The 25,044-nt window shown below is 31.8% G+C and overlaps 2 protein-coding genes across 7 annotated transcripts in view; both read left to right on the top strand.

The window, feature by feature from the left end:
• Nucleotides 1–357: 357 nt before the first annotated feature.
• Nucleotides 358–25,044, top strand: part of LOC116338305 (trafficking kinesin-binding protein milt) — a 37,424-nt gene continuing 12,737 nt past the window's right edge. The window contains exons 1-4 of one of the 6 annotated variants that reach the window (XM_031763452.1): nt 358–864; nt 6,572–6,725; nt 7,816–7,934; nt 8,006–8,096. In XM_031763452.1, the coding sequence (XP_031619312.1) occupies nt 6,581–6,725; nt 7,816–7,934; nt 8,006–8,096 (355 nt within the window). In that variant the 5' untranslated portion in view covers nt 358–864; nt 6,572–6,580. Of the gene's footprint in view, nt 865–4,743; nt 4,838–6,571; nt 6,726–7,815; nt 7,935–8,005; nt 8,097–15,728; nt 15,797–15,940; nt 16,072–17,379; nt 18,674–24,690; nt 24,896–25,044 lie in introns of those variants that run through there. The other 5 variants (XM_031763451.1, XM_031763449.1, XM_031763448.1 and 2 more) reach the window with 5 other exon arrangements.
• LOC116338306 lies at nt 18,757–21,722 on the top strand. Its single transcript, XM_031763457.1, has 2 exons — nt 18,757–21,084; nt 21,156–21,722. Exons 1-2 carry the CDS (start codon nt 20,212–20,214, stop codon nt 21,351–21,353), a joined length of 1,071 nt encoding a protein of 356 aa, XP_031619317.1. The 5' UTR covers nt 18,757–20,211; the 3' UTR covers nt 21,354–21,722.

The raw sequence follows: 25,044 nt of genomic DNA, 5'->3' as shown, positions 1-25,044 counted from the left end.
GAATGTATTGGTGTTGCTGTGGTGAACTATGGAAGAATTCGTTACTCGCATTAAACATTAGGAATACCATAGATGAATTAATTTTTTTTTTGTTTACACAGATTTTTTTTTATTTAAAACATCATACTAATTGAGTAAAAAGAATGTTTCGAATATTTATAAAATTTACATTCAAGATATTTTATTCATAAATGTATTCATAATAATCGAATTTGACATTTGTAAATTCACCACATGTTTATGTTTTGTTTTGAACACCTGCCTTGGACTAAATGAGCTCAATACGAACTGCAGCCAACTTCTGGCCGTAACACAGACAAAACGAAGAAAAATAAAAATCAAAGAACCAGAGCTGTCGAAGTGCGAAGTGTGTGTATATTCCTCGCTGCTTTGTAAATTTTTTTCTCTTCAATTTCTTGACACACACAAAAACAAAATGAAATAGAAATAAAGAAAAAATTTATTCGCCTAGCAAATTTAAACCAAATGATTAGAGAAATTTAAACATCAGTAGGTTGTGAATAAACAATAAGTGTGTAGCAAATAAAAATTTGTGTGTTTTAGTTGTGTATTAGTGCTAAATAGTAATTTGCAAATGAGTTTGACAAAACACATATATCACAAACAAATCAATTGAGAAAAAGGTTCTTAATTAAAACCAAAGATAAAGTCCAAACTCGGTGAAAATACAAATGTAATAAAAAGATAAATCAAAAGAAAAAAAAATCAAATTTTCCGTAATTAAATCAAAACCAAATAACGAATGAAAGAACATTTTTAGTAAAACTATGAAATATAGAAAATTGATTTGTGTGCAGCAAAATGTCATATTGAGGAATTGAACGAAAGTGTATATTATAAAAGGTAACATATATCTAAGGTGCATTGAAAGTTTTCGATCGGGATGTACAGTAATTTTTGTGTGTTTAGTGGTGAATTATGAGAACTAAACTAAGATTCCATCACACCCATTCTGACAGGGGGTTCTATGCAACAAAAAATACACCATCGATTTACCAATAGTGAAACAAATTTCGTTCTGGATATTTATCAAAGAATGTTCCATTTTCAATGTTTTCCAAATCAATAAAGTTTGCAACCACTTGAGTTGACTAGTGCTTATTTTGACATTTCACAAAGGACACCATGAACTATAAGTCATTCACATCAAAATCCACAATGTTTTATTTTCACGTTGAAATTTAATAAATATCGCTTCAAATTACGCATCATCAATGGAAACGATAGAATGAATGTCATTTAATAATAAATTGTCATTAAATGTAAATGTAGTGGTTCTAATGTCATTATAGAAACACCTTCCGAGTAAGCAAACAAGCAAAAAAAAATTACGATTTATTCATATCGATATTATTACGTCATGGTCATATCACATTTTGGCAAATTTGTGTTAGACATTCTCTGCAGACGAATACAAATTCGAATGTGAAATGCATAAGAAATTGTAAAATTTTGCAATTTTTACAGTTACACGTGAATGAAGCATTCTACTTTCATGACTTGCGAGTATGCGTGTATGTGTGCCATTGATCTTTCGGTAGCCAAACGATATTTTGATGATTTTATTCATAAATTCGATAACCATTCACTATTTTACGTAATTGAAAGTGCTTCAATTTGGTTGTTTTTTGTTTGATTTTATGTTCTGGCATTTAATGCATTTTGTTTGCGACGATGTTGTTTTGATGCTTTTGGCGACAGCGCTTAAAATTATCTATATATCCCGAATTACATAACAAATGACTGTGGTCAATGTACTACTAAAACGAATTTACTGATGTAAAACTCAATGTTGTAAATAAAAGCAATCAAATGCATTTTCTCGTTCCGTTATATTGCACTCATTTATCTGAAACCTACAGTTTCAAGCCCACTGTGAAATTACTGCTTTCACTGATTTTTCATGTGTATTTCAGTGGAAAGCCATGGGTTTTTCATTGAACATTTCATATTTTTCGTCGTATTTTTGTTTTTGCACGACGCTTTTTTAAACAAAGAAGAAAATTTATCGTTGATAAGTCAATGTTGATTTCATCGTATTTCAGTTTGTTTTCTTTCATTGTGTATATCTTTGCCAGAGAGTTTTTTGAATGTTTAATTTGAGCAAGTGATGTCAGCATTGGGATGGATATTCGATCCTAAATACAGTTATTCAACACTTTGCGTAAATTTCAAAGTTTATTTTTGTTGGTATTTTTTTTCTCTCGCTTTTTTCAGACATTTTCAAATGCAAAATGACGTTCGAAATACATGACAAACATATTTTTTTTGTGAGTGCATGTGACTTAACAATAAAATGTCAATTAGTTTACTGTTAGCTAGCAGGAACATCGCTGTGAGCGTAACTGCTTATCGGTGGCTGTGTTTGAAATACATTATTTTAAACGTTGATTATTGTTTATTGGTGGTTCTTGGTTTCAATTTAATAATAAAATCATTTTCGAACTGAGTTTTGATGTGAAATGATTCGAATCGAGTTTTGTGTGGAATAAGTAAGAGCAATTGATAAGCAATTTAGCATTGACTCACCGATGCATAAACAGTGATTCATTGCTATAGAACAATCAAACTTGTTTGGATAATGTGTCACTTTCTACAATTAATTTTTCAGTTTTAAAGCTTTAAGTGAATCGCCCAAAGTCATATTTAAAGAAAAGTAAGACGCCATGAATGTAAAAAAATGATACAGGAATGATATTTGAAAGTGCTTAAAAGTAACCTTAATAGGTGTGAAGAAGAGCGATGCAAATAATATATATTATATTTTAACAAGTTGCAAATAATTACTCGCGTAGTAAATTAATCATAAAAAATTGCATTCTCATAGGTCATCAATTAAAACAAACCAATTACATTTTATATGCACATTTTTTTTATAATCTCAAAAAGTATTCTCTCGATTAGACTTTATTCTTCGATTGAAATTCAAAAAATTCTAAGTCAAAGTCAGTATCAAATGAAGTCGAATCAATGTGAAAGAGCACACAATCTCATCCTTCTTAAATATCACAATCATTTGCATGCATCTATTGTTTAAACACTTCAAACGTTCTGAATGAGAAGCAATAGTTTTGAGTACATGTATCAGTATCGCATTACATGAATTTCAATTGTTGTTGAAGAAATGAGATATTTATTGTTGTTCAAGTCAAGGTAAGTGCGTACATACGCTAATATCGGAACTGATTTGAATGAGAAAAATATGGCAGAACATCGGTTGAAAATCTCTCTCGTTTGTGCATCATATACGTCAATAAATTCAAATGTGAACACGGTATCTTCTTTCCATTTCGGTATTTTTAATCATATTCATCACCAGCAACATCATTCGAATGCTTAGTATGTGAGAAGACTTTGCATGAGAATGCAGTAACTTTTTTCACGCATTTGATAAAGTATCTATTCCGTTGAAGCAAAAATAGGTCGACATTTTCCGGTGTGTAAACAGTTAAATTCATATTTTGAATTTCAGTCGCGTAGTGCTGTTTGCTTATTAGGTGTTATCTTCCGACATCAGCTAAATATTATCCAGTCATATCGGATGATATTATTTTCACGTTCAGTATTTAATTGAGTGTCCTGCAAGGAATTTACCAATTTGTTTGCTATTCCAAGGGATTGTAAAATCTTTGGATATAAAACAGAATCACTTATTTTCATGAAAATATCTATTTTATTTGAAAATTTCTATCAAACCTGGAAATGTTGAAAAATTCCATCAAATTTGTCTCGTCCACTTAAGTGTGTACTTCTTGTGTTTTTAAAGTATGATTTTATAGATGTATTCCATCAACTAACAACGATACCATCAATTATTCTGTCTGCTTTGCTTTCGGTCACGAAATTATTATTTCAAACGTTTCATCCTCAATCGACTATATCGTTTCAATCGCATTTTTTCGTTAGAAGAACATGACGATAAATATCCTTTTGTCTAATTGCTGAAATCAATAAATTTATCGTCATCTAAATATGTTGTGTACTAGTTGACAATGCACGGGGCAATAACCTCACAATAAAGTTTATTTTAAAGGTGAAAACGAATATAAATAAACTGTTACGTTACAATCAAAATCATTATATTTAACTTTATTGAAGCGCGAAGTTGTAAAAGCGGAAGGGTATTTTATTCCTTGAAAAAAGTTCTGAATGATGTGATGAAATGGCAACAGATACTACTCTGTATACGTTTTACTCTGCAATTCAAATGATTCATACAAATGAGATATCGATTAAACTTTCACATGGTTCTTTCTAAACTGTTGATAGTCAATAAACTTTTATCAAAAAACCTTGTTGATCTTCCGCATTTCTCTGAAATAGTCTAGGACCAACAATTATATTGATAATTTTCTGTACAGTAAAACATGTCATACTCATTATTCAACAATGTTCAAATGAACTCAATTTTAGAGTAGACGTGCTCATTTGCCAAATGAATGAATTTGCATAAGAGTAGATGACTATGAAATGAGGCACACGACCTAAAATTAAAAGTAAATTAATTACCAACACCAAACCAATACAGTGTGAATTTGAAATTGGTTTTGTTTAACAAGAATTGCAAGTGTTTTCGGTGACAGATAGCGAGTAGTATAAATTTGAGTATACGACAATCAATTGTCATTTCATTATGTAACAAAAAATCGAACAGAAAAGAGTGAAAAAAAGGCTCAATAGTGAATTGTTTAGGCACAAGATGCACATGCGTTGATTTTGTTCATTCAAAATCTTCAGCATGTTTATTAAATTCAAATTCAAACGCAAACGATTTAGTTTTGCATTTTTTGTGAACAATTTTTACACATTAAAATGGGTAAAGTGTAATTGAATTTTTGCAAAGACTATGATTTAATCAAAGTTTTCAATCAATGTAAAAAGAAGAGAAAAAACAAAGAGTAAACGTTACTATTATCAGTAACACATTCGATTCGCGTGCATTTGAGTAATTCGCATTTACAAATATCTATTCGATGGTGTGAATTTCACTAAGCTTACAATTATCTTGAAACTACATAGTTTTCAACACTTCTTATCAAGAAAAAATGAATATAATTGGAATTAAAAAAACACGCGTAATCAAACGTATTTTATACCATTGTGTTCATGTTATAATAATGTCGGTTAATTTGTTATTATGCAAAAATTTGTGCGATGATCTAACTTCGTTCAGTGTATTCAAAATCAATCAAAATGTACTCGGGTATATCACTGAGTAAAGCTTTTAATCAGGGATCGGAGAGGTCCGAATAACCTGTCTTTATTTCTTCTCAGACCCATTGATTTTTTAAAATAATTCAAATTACCACAACAGATTTCTCCAAGGTTCGTCAACTTGACTACATTGTCTTTCTGCGAAAATTCGTTTTACAAAATGACCATTGACGAAGTGCAATTTGGACACATTGATTTCATTCGAATCACCGAAGCATGTGTAAATTTTAATGCGTATACATACAACCAAAGTAGCGTATTTTGTTCAGTGATACGAATCTTTTATGCTTGCATGCGTATTTATGGCGCTACGATTGATTGAAGCTACTCAATTATCAACCTTGCATACGATTACTATGGAAAACCATTTTGCTTACCGAAGATCACACGTGCTTACAACATATGACATAATTGATACTTCGTCACGTAATAAATATTCAAATCTTCTGTCTGAATAACATCTTTTTCTCTTCTAAAGTTCTTTTCTTTTATTTTTCATTCAGAATGTGTTAAATGACATCTTCCTGTACGTAAAGATGTCAAAAATTCAGTATTTACTATTCAATTTTTTTAACTTTTTTTCATAGTAAAAAATGTCTACTTCGATTTGAATTTCTTAAATTCATTGTGCCTTTTGTTTCAGTCTCTTACTTATTCCAAGCCATACATTTGTCTGAACGAATCGCCCAAACGAATTATAAATAGATTTTCGACATTTAAAGAGAAAATAAAATGAAGAAATAAGAATCAATGATACGTGCAGCGTTGAGATTCAAACGTCCTGATCTAAATTTGGAATTAAAAATCAAGTTTATCTACCAAACAATGTGTTGCGAATAGAAAGTTGAAGTTCAAACAGCATCAGCTTCCAATTTTGACGATTTTCTCTTACATTTATACGACAAAGTCTCGGTTTTTCTTTGTAGAACGCATCCTGTGGCGATTCGAAACATCGGCGCCATAGAATGTACTCTTCACAAACAACGAAGAATGAAAAATACATAACCGTGATGCTTGTGAAGTTATGAAACTCAAAGGCATACATTTATCCCAGTTTCTCGATGCATTTCTGTCCTATGCAAAAAAAAAACTAAAATGAAAAAGAAATTAGAGCAATTGTCATAGTACATGAACAAAATGCTATGTAAGATGTGTTATTTCAAAATTCTTTTATCTGAAGAAGTCGAATTTATTTTTGTACTTGGCTTACGAATCATAATCATTAATAATATAATAATAATGGTCACGATGCCAGAAAGTGCCATTTCAATTTAATCTTCATTTTCATTTAGTATTGTGTAACCGAAAAACAAAAATTCATTTATTCTATTTGCAGGAGCATTCAATGTTGTCCGCATCACCATGTGGGGCGCGTACCCCTTTGAGTCCGCTCACACAGTCAACGTTGGAAAAGCATTTACCTGGATTGACACCGAAACGATTTCTGAAACAAAATAAACCAACAACAGCAGATGTGGGGTGTATAACTGGTGCGTATATGACATTTTCACAATTGGCCAATATTTTCAATTTTACTGTAATATGAGTCACGCGAAGAACTGGACCGATGCCAAAAACCGCAACATTTGTTTGGCATTGATTCGAAAAGAAAAAAATAATCAGGAAAATGTAAAACATACTTTAAATATTTTATGTGTGAAAAACGCACAAAATATTCGATTCAATCTATTTTCAACACTATTTGGATGCAAAAGATGCATTCTATGAATTATGCACATTCATTTTTCTGCACTTGTACAATGTGCAGAAGCTGCGTGGTGTCAAATGTTAAATGTGCATTTCGGTTTTTCTGTCGAAAGTGTAGAGACTATATTTACATTTGACTTAACAATCATAGGAAGGCGCATCGTTTCATGTGGGCGCTGAATTTTGTACAAAAACATCGCGTTTAATGTGAATTTCGACATCATTTTCGTAATTGCTGTTGGCATTTTTTTCGAATGTATAGACTTACAGGATACACGTAAGAATTTTGCGTCAACTGCTAGAATAACGATTTTGACAAGGGAGAAAAAGCACATTATCTTAAAATTCTACAATTACATTCACCATTATATAGCGTTCGCGTCATTTATGATCAATTAATTTATCAAATGAAGAGAATCTGTTCGAATTGAAGAGAAGTTAGTTGAGTATTTGTAATATTTACAACCTATTTCAGCGAAAAGGCGACAAAATCTAATTGATCTACACTGAATCGAAAATGTTCTTCTTGTCAGTCAATTTGAGACGTGCCGACAAATGGTTGAAACTATGAGCCTTGAACTACTAGTGCCGAATATAGTATTGCGTCTATCGTCTATTTCTAAGTGACTCACGACAATTCATGTCTCAATTCAAGGCAAAGGCTATAAATCACCACTTCTATTAGTGTGAAAAAATTCATTTTTAAATGAATGAATGAGTAGGAAATGCTTAACTAGCCAATCGATACTTTCGATTTGTAAAATAATGCGCAAATATGCCGAAGAATTGGATATTTTTGAAAATTATGATTTATAACAAAATAAAACAAAAAATAACTAAAATAACCGAATCATTTGTTCTTAAATAATACAGAGCTATGCAGTTCCGAATTTTTACCAGAAGTGGAGATATTTTCTTTATTAGAAGAACAAATTCCCAAGTATAAACTTAGAGCTGATACATTAACGCAGTTTGCTGGCTACCAAAATGAAGTGAGTATCATTTTCACAACGAAAAATTGACTATTTACTTGAACAAATATTTAACAAATGTTCTATTTCAGGATTGGTTTGTGCCTAGTCCGGCGTTAAAGGTTCCAGAAGGTGGCTTTGGATTGAATAGTGACCAAATTCGAGAGACCTTGAATTATTTTCGTAAGTAGAATATTTTTCTTCATTGAGATTATAGATAAGACTTTTTTTTGAAACTGTTTCTAATTAATATACAAATTATCGCATCATTAGATCAAAAATCAATTGATCCAAAAAATACTTTATTTATAAGTTAACTAAGAGAATTCTCTATGTATGAATTCCATGGTTCGGTGTTTATATAACATGCAAAGTTAAAAAAAAATATGCACCGAAGAATGTGACTCCCAACGCCATCTTTTGGTCTGGTTAAACCTCAAGCATTGCAAACACACATAAAGCTTTCCATCTTTAACACAAATTACCAAAGGTGTCTCTTGTGGTGAATTTAAAAACCGTTAAAACGACGTTCATTTGAATATACCAATACGGTATTGATTCTTTTTATGTATCGGGATGAGTTTTTCTCACTTCGCTACAAATTGAAAATGAACGGATATGTTCGGTGAATATGTCGGATGTATTCGTTTAAAATGTACAAAGTTCGATCATATTCGCACATGTGTATGATTTTCAGAGAAAAATTAAAAATAAATTCGTAAGAAATCTGCGTACGAACTGCACTCATCGCTACAAAAATGGCACCAAATCGAAATTATGTCACAGTGGGCGTGAAAATGATAACAACGCGAAAAAAAAACTTCGAAAATTTATATTTTTTCATTCAATAAATCTTGAGCAAAGCAAAAAAAAAGATTTGATTTTTCATAAATATAAACAATACGCTTAGATCTGCTCGCATATATAATTTGATAAAATTCAATGGATGCTTGGATCAAAAGTCCGCAAATAACCGTTAATTAAAATCACCTTTGTCTTAAATGTCAAAGTGTACGAGTGACTTAGAAACAAATATTTCATACAAATTGTGACGCAAATCTTCGAATTTACCATGTCACTTCATGAATTATATTACCATTTTGCATTAAATGCAATAAATGATAAGATACAAATGTAATAAAGTCTCGAAAATTAATCTCTTTCAGTGAAGCACGCGTTAATTAAGTGATTAATAATGTGAAGTGTGCTCCAATTCATTATGATTGCAACAAAGAAACGATGTAGCATGGGAATTGTCTTTTTTTTCCAAATATAATTCATTTCATATTTTGTTTGGTGGCATCGTTTGTGATATAGAAAGAGAAACTCATGAACAATAGAAAAATTTGCGTGCTTTTTTCTGAAAAGATCATGTTTTTTCGTTGGCAATTTGCCTTCTGTTGAATTTTCAATGCGATTTATTGCTCGAAGCATTTTTTTAACAAGATAACTATTTATTTTGAACCTTATGCCATTGCAAATGCTTTTGTTTTTCGTTTAAACTCAAATAAATCATACAAATGTTGGTTTTTGTTTAGAGTCAATCATCAAATGAAACAGTACCCACCATAAATGTTTTGAATGAAAGTTTTGCCGAAGAAAAATTCTTCCGGTCGCCAATCTTCTTGCGAACATTTAATCATAATCAGTTTGTTTAAGCGTTGAATTGATACAAACATGAGTGAAGTAAATGTTTAAATTTGGCACGAAACCTATTCATGTCATGAACTTTCGAATTTACTAAAAAATATATTGGCAATTTTTTTCGCACAGAGAAAGGTGTCTAATGATACAATCAAAGATGCGAAAGATAACTCTTTTCATCCTCGATATATTTGGAATTATTTTTCGCAATTAACCTCACGATTCTCTCATCGAAAAATTAAAGAGCAAAGAATTTCTGACTTTTTGAATGCGATAAAATGGTATTGGATGAATTGGTTGAAACAATTGAAACCAATCCGAAGGAAATTTGATTGGATAAAAATTATTATAGCGTTATCACAGCCTTAAGAGTCTCAGGTTAAGACTCAAATTATATATCAATTTTCGAATACCAATAAACCGAATAATGTCCAAACAAAATGTAAGCAGCGCATTTTCTTATAGTAGTCTTGTATTTACGATATTTATCGGTAACATCCATAACAAAAGTTCATATTTGATTATTCCAATTATTTGCATCTTTTTCTGACTCTAATTTCCAATTTCTCTTTAACGACAATTTAATTTGAGAAATTTACTTTTTTATTTTTTTATGACAAAAATTCACTGGAAATTGGTTGGTTTCAAATGTTTATGACATAAAAATAGATCACTCATGCGGCGGACCTAATGTTGTTTTTCCTGAAAATTCACCACGATAACTGGAACATATGATGATGCGCTTGAGTCTAAGTACATAAATTAGAGCTTGACTCGGAGAAATCAAGACAAATAAACAAAACTCAATTTATTACCGATCTATTTAGTTATTTCAATTTGTTTGCATTAATGTCAATCGATTTACAATTTCAATAAAACGTTTATGGTCAATTAGATTTCTACCGGATCGAAAAAAAGCACACAAATCTAACTGTCTACAAATGAAAGAATAAGTGAATAGCCACCATCAATTTTGCCATCAAGTTGTATGTCCATTGTGATTTAATTCAATGAGATCCGTATCGGAGTGAATAACACGCCAATTTAGAGAGTTTTTCAACGTTTTTCAATGCATACAATTCAAGATTCGCCACAAACTCATTTTATTTGAATCTTCTTTTTTTTTATCGTGAATCTTTTAAGTTACACACAAACTCTTGCCGACATAGCGGCTTGGATTATTATAGCTTATAAGTATAACATGCCATTAAATCAATGAACTTGTTTTCATTACTATGAATGGTAACATATAAGAGAAGAACAGAATAAAAACAACATTTGCCATTGTTCGATGCTTTTCATTTTTATATGGCTTTTCCTATATTCTATTTTCACACCATTAATCGCATTGCATACATGACACCATATATGATCAAGACGCACTTTTCTAAGGTAACAACTATTTTAATGTATTAATTACAACAAAAAGTGAATATATTATCATATGCTAACGTGGAAAACTCAAATCCGTTGAAAATTACTTCGCGATAAAAGGTTTCATCAGACTAAGTTTAAAGGCTAAATACGTTATATTTCACGGTGTTTTTCAGTAAAAAAAATTATCGGATTTAATCTATTGATTTATATCATACCATTGAAATCAAGTACAAAATAACGGCTCAAGTCGAATGCATTTCAATGTATCCGCGATCGGCCCTGGCAATGAAACAATATTTTCTTCAATATTTTTCAATTTTACCAATATCATTTTTCTTTTCAACATTGTAACAAATTTAAAATTTGTAAAAAAGTGACAAGAAACATGAATTGAAATTGAATTGTCGTTGTTCGCTCAGTTGGACTGATTATTATCTATGATTATCGCGGTGCAAGCATTCAATGAAATATTTAATTACTCAATTAATCAGATAGTTGTGTCTTTTGAATTTGTACGCACGTTTTATTAGAAATCGGAAAAATGAAGAGAAGGTGACTTGCGTACTAGTGTAGCACTTTTCCTTCCACTTAAAATCGAAGCATATACGCGCTGGAATTGAGTGAATAAACACAAACAAGACCCAATCTCGATATGCATCATGCTGTGGACTTTGGTTAAATCGTATCTTGGCATTGTTTCATCAATGTGTCAGCGTGTTTAAAAAGAGTTACGCACAATCAGGCATGTCTGCGCATTTCAAATATTTGAAACAGCAAAAACAAAAAATCAAAGAGAAAATCCCACACTTACATTGACCAATTTTGATCAGTGAATAGATTGTGTTTTTCTTGTGTTATGTTGAATAATCGTGGTATGGTCGCCTGTCTACGTTTGCAATTTAATATTAGAAAATAGTTCAATGCGTTAATTTGAGCCCGTACTAATTAAGCAGATTTTTTTTTGTGTTTCACACATGTTGACAGAAAAATGTGTGGTCCACCTTTGTTATGCACCACAATATATATTCACTGAGCATTAATTGCAATGTTACTTTTTAAATTTGAAAGGCACGAGTGACATTCCAAACATCATCGGATGAATCTTGGGAATTAAGAGAAACCAATGTCCAAAATTGAACTTTTCTATGTTCAAATTAGCCGTTGTATTCTATTCGATTGTGCGTCCGAATTATTTTAACTGTCGTATATCAATGTCATTCAATTCGAAAAGAACGATCACAATGGAAATTACGCCGTTGTTCAAACAAATTAAAACACTATTTTAAATTTGAAATTTTCCAAATGGTCTCAATCAATTTTCGTAGTCGAAAAATGCGTCAGAATTATATAATGAAAGTGATGTGATTGAGCACATTTTCTTCCATTGGCATTTTGATCCAAATATTACCTCCACCATGAACATTTCGAATTTATGTTATGCGGCACCTCTGACAAGATGATTTTGATATTCCATTGGACACATGTATATAAATTGTTTGACTTTAAACAAATGGTAAGCATAATAAACAATCAATAACTGTAATAATAAAAAGTAACAAAACAATTCGATGTATCGTGGTTTGTCGAGAAATAAAAAAAAAATAAAAAATTGAAAGTTTATACGCCGGGCCATTGTTGGCAATTGAAAAAGTCGTGAGAAGTTTTGAAGACGATTCGCAAAAACGTGAATGCTTTCACCTTGGAGAATCCGAAAATACAAGTGACCAAATGAAATGGCGCAATATTGCTTGTGTTCAATCAAAATCGTTGCATGCATACCAGCCATTTGGCATACCACGATGAACTGGCATTACACGTAGACGGGTTGGCATCATGCGATTTTAATCATCAACACGGAATCTATGTGCGCCAATTTAGATAGATTTAATCAATAAAAGAGAAAAAAAATGTTACCCAAATATTTGTCCCATTAACATGGAATTTTTTTTTATTAGATTCAAGAATGTGGAAAAACTGAAGCCGTTAAACCAAATCCGGCATAGAATCATTGTATTCAAAAGTTTTCCATTTTTATGACTAAATAAAAAAATTCAAATGAACCGAAGGAGAAAAAAATGATAATAGTTTTTCATTGCGAACCGAAATGCAGAGAATCGATTTAGAATCTCCACTCCAATTAACACATTACTACGCAATTCAAAGAAGCTGTGCCAATCCACCACGCTCGATAAGAGTCACGCGGGCTTTTATATTGAAAATTCATAAGAGCATAAAATAAATATTTGCTTATGATTTGTACGTGAACGGTTTTCCATGAATCGTATCACTGGAACTCTTTCATTTTGGTGGGCAGTTATAATTACAGTTCTCATGCAGAAGTGAACGGTGAAATGCACCAACGCCTCTAACGGGTAATGAAAACCATGCATTTGAAGTTCAATGGCAAAATTTATTCGAAAAACGTAAATAGTAAAAAAATGAAAAAACAAGAAAAGAAAAAACAAATACACGACACCAAAGTCTATTGAATTTAATATGTTCTTTGACTTGTTTGATCTTTCTTTTATTTTGAATATTTGCGGTGAAAACTTGATGAACGCAAGTTTATCTTAAACATTTACATCGAAACTGATGACGAAAGAGAGATTGAGAGAACACGAACTTCAAACTGCAATTATTGATGTTTGTCTCTCTGACGATATTGCGAATCGGCTCGGTTGGGTGCAGATAGACTTTTCGACAGTTATTCATAAATGCACAATTGAATCTCTTTTGCAATAAAATAAGGAGGTGAGAGAGTACATAAACGATCGTTTAAATTCTTGTTTATTCTTTTAATTTCAAACAATGGCAACATGTTTTATGCGTTAAATGGCCATTGGATGGGCATGATTGAATGTTGATAATATTTCTAAAACCCATTTTGCAATTCAGGTAATTTTGCATAGCATAATAGGACCGGTCTTAGAAACAAACGAAAAGAAAGAACACACCATGTCCAACAACAATGCAAGATGACACAAGTTCAAAATAAATGAAACCGTTACAACAACCCATTAAATTTAATTTTCTTTCGGATTACCGTTGACGCTAATGGAAATAAATTAATTACTCGGCTTGATAATAATAGAGTATATCTATCGAATGTGTCATAAACGTTTTCCGCATATGAACACCAAACGATTCGGTTTAACCACGAGAAAAATCATAGACTAATTGCAAGCTGTTTATTCGAATATTGATATAGAAGAAGAAGAAGAAGAAAAAAATAAACATGTTACAATGTTTCGAGTTATTGGCTTTTCAAAGAAAGAAAACAACGCACTCATGCTGATAGACCATGATCAAATTGTCTTGAACAAGTCTAACTACGAAAACCAGATATTTCGTCGTCGATAACGTTAAAGATTTAATAAAAAAAAAGAAGAAAATTATTCGCAATCAAGCCACAATTACCAGCAACATTAATCACATGACGTACGATGGTATAACAAGACCCTAATGAACTTAGACAGATTTTTGGCCGATGATTTATTTGACAGAAATGGATATATCTTTGCATAAAGACGATGATTTGATGCAACAGCGATATAGATATAAAAATCTTTATTTCCTCATTAATGCAAATACATTGTTAATGTTACATTGTAATCGGTTTGTTCCTTGACACAGCCTTAGCCCAAAGTCAATCAAGTTATAAGCAGAAAATGCGCAAACTGCACAGGTCATTCACATTAGATAATAAAGAGATATTGTTGGTCTTCACCGTTCTATTATTATTGTCCTGTCAAGTTAAAAGAACCATTATATCTCGGAAAAATAAAGTTCAAGCACGGCTCGTGATGCCAATATTCCATCTAACTTTATCACTTTCTTGTATTATATTATTGTAATTTACAACAATGACCAAATATTTATTACCATTTTATCGCAATTTAACGCTATAGTTTTTTTTTCGCCATAGGGCAGGGCTGGATAATAATTTTCAATTCTTTCTGCTTTGAACAAAAAAACGGCATCGAAACCACGCAACATTCAATACATTGCTTTGGATACCAAATCTGAAATCTATGTTAAACCATAGACAAACTTGTCGAATTTAAAATATTCTCATGCATCATTTGTCGATGGTTACGAGAGAGTGAGCACGACACAGCAAGAAAAATAAACATTTTCTAAGAAGTAGAGCTCGTTTTTACATGAATCGCTCGACAGTTGTATATTGAGCCACATTGCTGCATGCATGTAACATAATTGCAAAATATTTGTCTCTGCGCATACCATATCTAGTTCAAATAACCAAAAACAGCATACCAAGCAGCGACTTAATGTCATACATAAAAAATGCAGCACAGGTAAACACTAAAACATTTCCAATAGCTGAGAGTCGTTCATTTGACAACGACATTGATGTGGTTTCAGTTAAAAGTTTGTTTTTCACCTGAAATATAAACACATTACTTTATTCCCATCTGAAAGGCGTGATTCTCTATGCAAAGAAAGAATGAATGAGCAACAAATATGTTTATTATGTTGATAAGTGTTTGTCAATCCATTACTTGGATTAGACAGTGTCCACTGGGCAACCGCTACCGCAAAAGAGTTTTTGCCGTTTATTTGAAATATTATATTTCGAGCGAAAGAGTGTAATATCAGCAAAAGTTGCACACACAAAATCATGTTCACGATTGTGATACACAAGCATATGCTCGATCGCCGTTCAATACACTTGCAGTCGTTTTCGCAGTGTTGCTGCTGTGTATGCTTCGGCATTTGTATGAATGCGAACTGATACGAACCCAACCATACGACTGTGGAATATGAAGAACAAATATAATAAGTTTTGGTTTTGGTTACGCTTAGTTCTGCGCTAGACGCCGTTCATGTCGGTCGCATTGAGTGTAGGTCACAATTATTTTTAGAATATGAAAATATGGGTTTTCACGTGATTTAATTCATCGCATTTCGTTTTTTTTAAAATAATTCAGTGACTAATACCAATTCAAAAACTATTTTTATTCAGTGTTTGTGTGATCCTTTTTACGTGTGTTGATTTTTCCAACTGTGAAAAAAAAATCAAATCACAACGTTGAAAAAACTGTTGATATTTAATCAGATGATAGCAATTCGTTGAAAGAGCAATTAATATTACAAAAACATTATCTGTGAATTGATGGTAAACAAAAAGCATACACTGAATTTTCGGACTAAAAAATTCATGTGAAATGCGGTAGAAAGAAAAAAATCTTTGTGACAGCCGTCAGCTTGTGTCAATGTCACAAACACATACTTGCAAATTGCCAGTGAATGACTCAATGCATACAAATTTTGATGCTATGTGTTTTAATAACGGACTCGCGTACCAATTTATTATTGTTTTGATTAACAAGTGTTGAGCATTTTGTTCGGTTTTAATCGTCGTAGTTTGCTCACGCACTCTACGATTGGATAGTGCATGAACGTTTTGTGTCAGTTTCACAACACCGTATCGTAGTACACTCTCTGATTACACAGTTTTTTTGTTTATTTTTTCGTTCATAGAAGAAAGTCATTGATTCACATTGCACTGCCTTTCAAAAATTATTGGCAATTTTTCTTTTTTTTTTTTGTTTATCCGATTTAATCAATGAAATCAACGGGAAATGCGTTGGCTCAGCTTTAAATAAACATCTGCACATTCTTCTATGCCTTTTTCGTTTCGTTTCACTAAATCTTACAATACGAAATCGCATTTTTTGTTTTCAATCGGAAAATAATATAAAAATAAAAGCTCGATTCGATTTTTACTAAATTCCACACAATCGAAGACGTTACGTTAAAATACAACATTATTTTTTTTGCCGAAAGTTGCGAAGTTTAGTTTTTTTTTTGGTTATGTTCACAGACATTTTAAAAGTAGAATGCATGCGATGCCTCTCTCTCTATCTCACTTTTTTTCCCACTAAATGACGAATTATTTATTATTACATGCGTGTCTTGTTGAAGTATATGAAATAAAAAAAGGTTTAAGAATTACAATGAATACATTCACATCAATTACCGCTCTCGATTACATTCTATTCATGATTGTTTGTTTCTTTTTCATTTAAACATCAACTTTGATAGGCTAGAAATTAATTTTTCGTTTGATTATCAAATTGATTTGATTAGGAAATCGCTTTTTTACTCTCTATTTATTACTCGTATTTCATTGCTTTTAAACACCACTTAAATACACTTTCTGTCGGCGCATCGCTGTAGCTTGTTTCGTTCAATACACTGAAGTGAGTATTAGGAACAACATAAAGATGAAAAATATATATAAATATTAAATAAAGAAGTGTTTATGTGTTGGCTGGAAGTGTTTACAGCTTGTATCAATCGTGTTAATTGATAGTTATCTATTATTTATTCAAAATCCAACCATTTTTGGAGCAAACGATAATTTCAGCGTTATAATAGGATTTATTGATTTTGTATCATAGTAAACTATAACACAATATCACTTAGTAGCCTTTGAAATGACAGCGATTGTTGTGAAAATGTTTTGCAATGCTCAACATTTTGTTTGTTGAATTTTTTTCTTCTTCGACTTGATCAAAGACAGTGTGAGGTTCCGCTATTTATTTTTAAATCAAAAAGAGAGACATCGAGAGAGTGTAAGAGTGAGTAAGAGAAAATAGAGACTAGTGAGATCAACAAAGCGAACGACACAAATTCTTCAAATTAAAAGAGTCCATTATGATACTGTCCTGTTGCGATTGCAAATGTTCATGCACACCAACAATAAAATGGTTCATCTTCAATATTTATTTTAGATATTTTAAACAAACGAATACTTGGTAGCTAAAAAAAATTCTCGAGTGAAGTGAGCACAAAAAAAAAATCACCAAAAATATGTTCGAACAATCTTTAGTACACTCACAAAAATATCGCATAAACAATGACCACAAATATTATGAATAAAATATCAGCTGCATTAAGTTTGAAATCATCATCCGAATCACCACCGCCTCCTTCGAATTCGCCGAAAATCGATGATCAAGATGAATATCACACACTATTTACAAAGCGTCTGACAACTGATTCGATTCAATCGAGCAACATGAATTCAACAAAATTTGGTACAACCGATGAAGTCGATCATAACACTCCGTCTGCATGCTCATTTGATGATTTCATCGGTGGACCGATTGATGAAGAGCACTCATTCAGTTTACAATCAAAACATCAACTTCACGATCAAAGTATTGATTTTAACCGGTCAATAACTGCAACACCAGCCGACTCCAGTTGTGGTTTTCACAACACCTTCAGTGTGCTTGAAAAGCACTTAAACAAAAACAAACAGCTGAGAATAAGCCAGAAACAAATCGAAATTCTATTGATGTATAGCAAAAATCTGGCAATACAAAATGATAATTATATTGACATACCGATTATAAGTGACGACGGAAGTCTTCATTCTGTTAATGATTTGGTTAACAGTTCAATGAATGACATGTACGGTTGGAATACCAACGACGATGAATCTCCCAGTCATTTGGAACTGGAATTGGAAGCAATGGATCGTCTTCGTTCAATGTGGTTGAAAGAAGATTTTGAAGATGGTCACAAAGAAAATGCTGTAGATGAAAGAGAATCGACGTGCACACCGTGCGACTCATCCTTGATAGAGGAACTTTATCAACAAGATAGTTGCAGTGATGGCGCAAATTCAAATGAATACATCTATCATGTGGCCAAACGTAATGGTCAACTTTATATTCGAGTTCGACGCAATCTTCGATTGGATCAAGGTAAAACTCCGATTTTAATTCCGATTTTATACCTCGTAATTGCTCCGGAATAAATTCAATTAATCCGCTATTGTTCCAGTTAGATTGGTCGCATTTCTTTCAATCGTTTGAGCATAAATGAGTTCTAATGCGCATCTGGTCACAGTATTGTACTTCGAATACATTATATCTGACACAGTTGCATAACCAAATATAGTAAACAGAAGAAAAAAACTATTCCGTTCGAACAAACGGAATACCTGCTACATTCGGCAATAGATTGGAAATTAAATTTCCATAAATTCATATTTTACTTTGAGTCGAGTCGATTGTGTGTTTTTTTTACTTCATTTTCTTTTCTCCACATTTCTTCAGTACGCAATGAGCTAATACTCTAAACACACAGACACACGGCAAGTGTGTAAAAACAAGCGTGTGCTCAACGAAAGAGAGTAAACAAAACAATGCCGATATTGTTCAACAGAGTATAATAATGTAATATTACCGTCTAATTATTTCTAATATATGCTCATTCTTTGTCTGCCAATATCTTAATAGAATAATACCACAGCCAATTATCTCCGAAAGATAACAAGAAAAAGACATGCAGAATAACATTTTTTTTCGAACGTTGAATTGATGCTGTATATATTTTTTTTTGCGCTCAGAAAGAAAACAAAGACTAACAATAGTCAAATTCATAACATGTATTGAATGTTTTTTTGTTAAATTATGCAAAATGCTTAGGAAATTTTTGCTAGTGAAACTATTCAGTCTTTTTACAATTGAAATTGGATCAGTCTCACGATATTAAGTTCAACCCAGCTAATAATTAGAATTATTGTCTTACGTGCATTCTGTCGAGTTACAGAATAATTGACAGTGTCGAAGAAATGTAAGAGTCCGAAATGAAAGTCGATTTTTTGTTTTCGCAAATTACATGTAGCGCTTTTGGCTCCTATTCGCTCTGAATCGTTTGGAGTTGATTGAAAATGAAACTCATTTTCATTTCGTTCGATCAAAAACTGTGACGCTCCAAGTACATTCGTCTTCGGATCTTATCGCAATGAATTGATAACAATTGACATACACTTGTACACTTCTTTCAAGACATCGCTCGAAATTCATGCATTCCAGATAGAAAAAATGTGCTCGTCAACCGAACGGATATCATTGTATTCTGTATCGCACACAAACTCAGTCGCCTATTCAATGGTTGCTTTATATTTTCCAGTAAATAGCGTAGAATACTGACATCAAATTATTCTTAAAGTATTGTTCATTAATACATACGCAAAATATTGCAAAACAAAGATAAAAATAATATAAACGTTTTGTTTACATTGTCTGTATGAGGCTAAAACATTTTCAATAAAAAAAAATATGTCATACATTCGTCGTACATCATTTGAAGAGAGTGTCAGGTTAGCCGATCGATATTGTGCGCTCTCTTCTTTGATTTTCAATAATAAGTTTTTACAAAGGAAATAAGTTTGAGTTTTCAATAAATCCTTTCAAAATTTTCATTCGAAAAAAAAAAAAAAAACATTTTTAAAACAATGCGATTCGTCTATATATTTGCCGGAGTAATTATAATAGCAGTTTCCGTGCTATATTGGTTTGTGATATCACGAATCGATTTATTTCAATATCGCGCAGTAAGAGTAGGATATTCAAGATTTTACCAATTGATGGACGGTCTGTTCAATGAGTTCCGAAATGAAGGCGACGATGATATCAATGAGTTCACTTCGTTCGAGTCACTTCTCCGTTCAGATGACGATGACGAGGAAAATGAAGTCGATGAAAATTTGTCATGTTCCTCATGGAAATCGTTGAATGATTTAATTGGTGTTAATCATGAACGTGTGATGAATATATCGAAGAAAATTCGTAAAAATCCGAGAATATTGAATGATCGGCTGGAAAAAGATTTGTACATTACCAATACAATCGTCACCAGTTATAATACACGTTTGAGTTCCGCAATTGAGAATTTACCATCATTTTTATTGTCCTATCACAATCAGCTCGTTGATATGCTTGACACAGTGAATTACATAAATCAAGGTTTTCAGTATTTTATCGGGGATGCTGTGCAAAAAATCGATCACGATCAATTCGAAGCGCATAAATCGTCGTGTATTCGTTTGGCAAAAATTCTTCAACTCTTCGAAACGATAATTCAATCACAAAATGAAGCACATCTTAAATGTGCTTGCACCGTTGCCACGAATTTAGATGGGGTTGTCGAACATTTTTTCGAAAGTGTTCATTTATGTGTCAACAATACAGGTGAAGAATTTTCGAATTACATTAAAGAAACTATTACGCCGATGGCAAATTCAATGGAAACAAGCATTCGAGCAATAAACCGTGCTATGAAACGATCGAAAACATCTGTCGAAGTATTTTATCAACTTCCAATGAAAGTTAGTATACCATTCCGTTTACAAATCGTTATTATTACTCATGAAATGTGTGTATCGCCAAATTTATATAGTTGACCAGTTCAAGCTCGGCAATTGACTTGTTGCATGTTCAGCATAGAACGCAGATATCGGGCATCATTGACCAGTATGTTGCATGCCAGGAGAAAGAGACAAGACGAACATTTTTGAAGACCCGTGCATTACTTATTGACTTGAAGGAATGTTTGAGGCATGATGATAACGACGAATTCTCATTCAAAGTCTTCTAATTGACGGCCATTACATATTATAATCAGTTCCTGTGTGAACAAAACAAAAAAAAAACACATCTTTTTTTCGTATTCCATGTTAATCGATTGTTTGCCATCCAAATAGCTGTAAGCACGATTTAATATGTAACGGTTATTGCAAATGAAACTTTTTTGGCTTCACAAAATATGAAATAAGAACTACATCAAAAGATGACCCGAAACGAATATAATAAGCTACAATTATAACATAGTCTTTTGTGAAGCGCATGAAATGACAAAACAAGAAAAAGAAACTTTCTTTGTTGTGAAGCACCAAAGAATATCTGAATATATAAAAAATAAACAATTCATTTTATGAATCGAATAAAAAATTGCTCATACATTTGATATAGATTTTTTTTAATGGTGCACGATCGCACTACAAAATATAAAAACCACACATTTTCCACACGATTTGTCATTGCTTTGATGAAATTCTTTACGATTCTTCGATAATTGCTGTGAACAATTAAGAGAACCAAATGGTCGATGCATGATTGGACTCTTTCTCATCAATGGTTTTCATTTATTATAGAACGTTAATGGTGGTTGGAAATTTCTTTGGTATATCTTTTGGCAATTTCCGAAATACTCATTTGTGACATATGTGTAGAAAAAAAAGTTAAAAAAACGTGACACATATATTCATTGAATTTCGTGAAACCAGACGATTTCATGTTATCAATCGATTGCCATTTCGAAAACGATCGCTTCTAGCAGTAAATCGATAGTATGTTCTCACGAATTGTTCTCAATGAAAAAATTCACCATGCAAAGTTCATAATAAAAATAATCGAAAATAAGAACGAATAAAACGGAAAATTCGTTATTTCGCTCCTTTTTCAAATAAATATGCTTATAGTCTATGTTACGACTTTATACCTTAAAGATTTAACGAGAATAATATAGAGTCATATATATAAAATATTTTTATGGCAAAGAGCAGTGTGTCTGGTATCCCTGATTTGGTTCGAAAGGCTATGACATGTATGAAACTTACAAAATTCAAGGTCATTTCATATAAATTCGTTCGAAGAAGTTTGATGGTACTACCTTCGACATACCAAAGGTTGAAAATTATTGTAACGTGCCTGAGTTTTTCCAAACTCTTTATTTTATTTTCTGTTTAAAAAGAAAATTTAAAAGTCTAATGTTATGCAAAAATAAAATCAGTTGAGTGTTGACTTGCGCAACAAACCGAAACCAAACCAAGAAATGGCCAATTTATGGAAAATGTGTGCATGAATTAATTCGTAAGTGAAAAAAAAAAATCGCTCGTGTGACGCACGCCACTCGTTTATTATACAAATCCGGAAAAATATGAAATATAAGCTTGAATAAACGCACGCACTAATTTAATTTCTAATCGGAAAATATTTTATAATTGGTTATGTTGCGCTTTGCAACGATTAATGCCAATGGATTACACCAATTTCTATGAAAATACAAGGAGAACAACGATCTTCCTGAATTTCGCTTTTAAAAAAATTCGTTCAGAAAATACTTAATGAACCGTCAGTCGAAATAACACCGGACTTTTCACATGTTTTTTATTAATTGGTCTGAATATGTAATTGAATGACTGCATAATTTAAATGAAATTTTGCATTCATAAAAATATTACAGAACCACTTTTTCATCGACTGAAATCACATTTCGTGTTTTTTTTTCTTCTTCAAGTATTAACGAGCCACTTGCCACATCGTTGTCATTAAACACATTTCATCGACGTGTGCTTCGATAAATACAGCTGCATCTGTATTGTTACTGAATGATATACAGCGACAAATATAGAATCGACTTATTATAGGCTCCAACGTGGATCAATGTCACTACATTTTAATTTCATCAGCCATAGAAACTGCTTGTGTGTGCAATCTTAAATGTTTCCTGTCTGTATGTTATTTATTATCAACCATTTCACTTGGAGAAAACATGTTTCATAAATACTCTTCTTTCTTGCAAACTGCGAGAAAAGCTGCATTACATTATTTCCTGAGGTTTAAATGTTAGTACGATTATAAAAAAAAATTCTAATGCTTCTTATGGATTGAAACCAACAACGACGTACACTTAAAACACCGGCCATAAATTTAAAGTTATGTTTATGTAATACACATTCAATCCATCGGTATTTTGTTCGCACCTAATAAATGTTGGAATAAAAGCAATACTTTAGCTCTTTTCTATTGCTGCAATTGTGGTCATATGCACATATAAATTGATGAGAGCCCGGTTTTACAGCGCGGATTTCATTCTTTTGGCTTCTCAATGTCAATGACTCGAAGGCACAATGAAAGGAATTAATTCACATCCGGCACTCGATAAATATTTTACCAGAACCATTGAAATGTTTTTGAAGAAAATCTGTAATGAATAAGATCTTCATAAAGACGGACATTCCATATATGCACATATGGTCACTCACGCCTATAATTGTCTTTTTAAAATTTCGATAAATATTGAATTATATTTGGACTTTATTCAAATGTTTATCCAAACAAATATTTACAGTTACCGCATTTCTGTTTGAAAAAGTGTTTTATTTACACAAAAATAAATATTAAAGTATGTGTTGCACAACCAAATTTTACGTATAAATAATAGATTAGATAGAAGATTAATTCGAAAAGTAAAAGAATAATCTCGATTGCATAACACAATTTTTTTCATTATTTGTAAAAAAAAAATAAGTTGTTTCAAGTAAATTCGAAAAATTTCACACAGATGGCGCTGCGTCGCCGCGAAGCTTCTGAAAATTGTCTGTTAAAAAGTGATGCCACAACACTAGTACTAAAAATGGAAACTTCAATTGGTACTCCCATATACACACAGCTGCACAATACAAACTCATACGCCGTTTAGTGTTTCTTTTCATACCGAATACACAAACGTCAGTCAAATGAGTAATGCGTGTTTTGATAGTATATTTTTTCTCTCTTAATTCTTTGGCTTGAACAATATTCAAGTTATACAGTCAATAATAAAAATTACAATATTTTTTTGTATTTTTTATAAAATTTTCCTATTCGATAAATCCAAAGTTCGTTTTTGTGCAAGTATTTTTTTTCTTCAATCGAACAAAAACCGTACTATCCAAGTTTTCATTGTGAAGTTATTGTGCATATATACAAAATGCAAAAGTCTTAATCCAGTCATATGAGTGAATAACAAAAATAAAAAAAAATCAGTCGAAAATTGTGCAAAAGATGTAATTGCAGAAGAAAAATTTTGGAGGGAGATTCCAAAAACTTCGAAGAAAAAAAGATGTTTGCGCCGTAAAGACTCGAAAAGTAAATGGAATTTTTGTGATGAATGTGAAAATCCTTGAAAATTCGACTTAAGAAACGAAAACAAAAAGAAAAACTAGTCTCGTGTATCAATCGCGGTGATAAAGAAAGAATAATCCATATCGATTAAATGTGGGAAGCTTGTGATGTACATAGTTGCTTTACGCTGAATATATTTGCTGCTTAGTTTTTAATTTGTTCCATTTTGTTTTTTTGTTTCTTTTTTGTTTTGTAAGTAAATTCAGTATTTTTTTTTATCATAACATTTATTTTAATCTCTCTGATATCATAGATGCTTCGAATTAAATTAGCACATCATTGATTCGTAAAATGCCTCATTTTAAATGCAAAATGTGTTCATTTAATTGGCGAATTGTGTC

Source organism: Contarinia nasturtii, unplaced genomic scaffold (genome assembly GCF_009176525.2).
Source record: "Contarinia nasturtii isolate CC-2019 unplaced genomic scaffold, AAFC_CNas_1.1 Cnas_scaffold_350, whole genome shotgun sequence".
In the NCBI taxonomy this organism is placed as follows: domain Eukaryota; kingdom Metazoa; phylum Arthropoda; class Insecta; order Diptera; family Cecidomyiidae; genus Contarinia; species Contarinia nasturtii.
This window is presented reverse-complemented; position numbering and strand designations above follow the sequence as displayed.

Excerpts from the sequence above, each read along its gene's own strand:
- LOC116338306 (XM_031763457.1), top strand. The coding sequence starts at position 20,212 with ATGCGATTCGTCTATATATTTGCCGGAGTAATTATAATAGCAGTTTCC. Across the intron at positions 21,085-21,155 it reads TTTATCAACTTCCAATGAAA|TTGACCAGTTCAAGCTCGGC; the intron begins GTTAGTATACCA and ends AAATTTATATAG.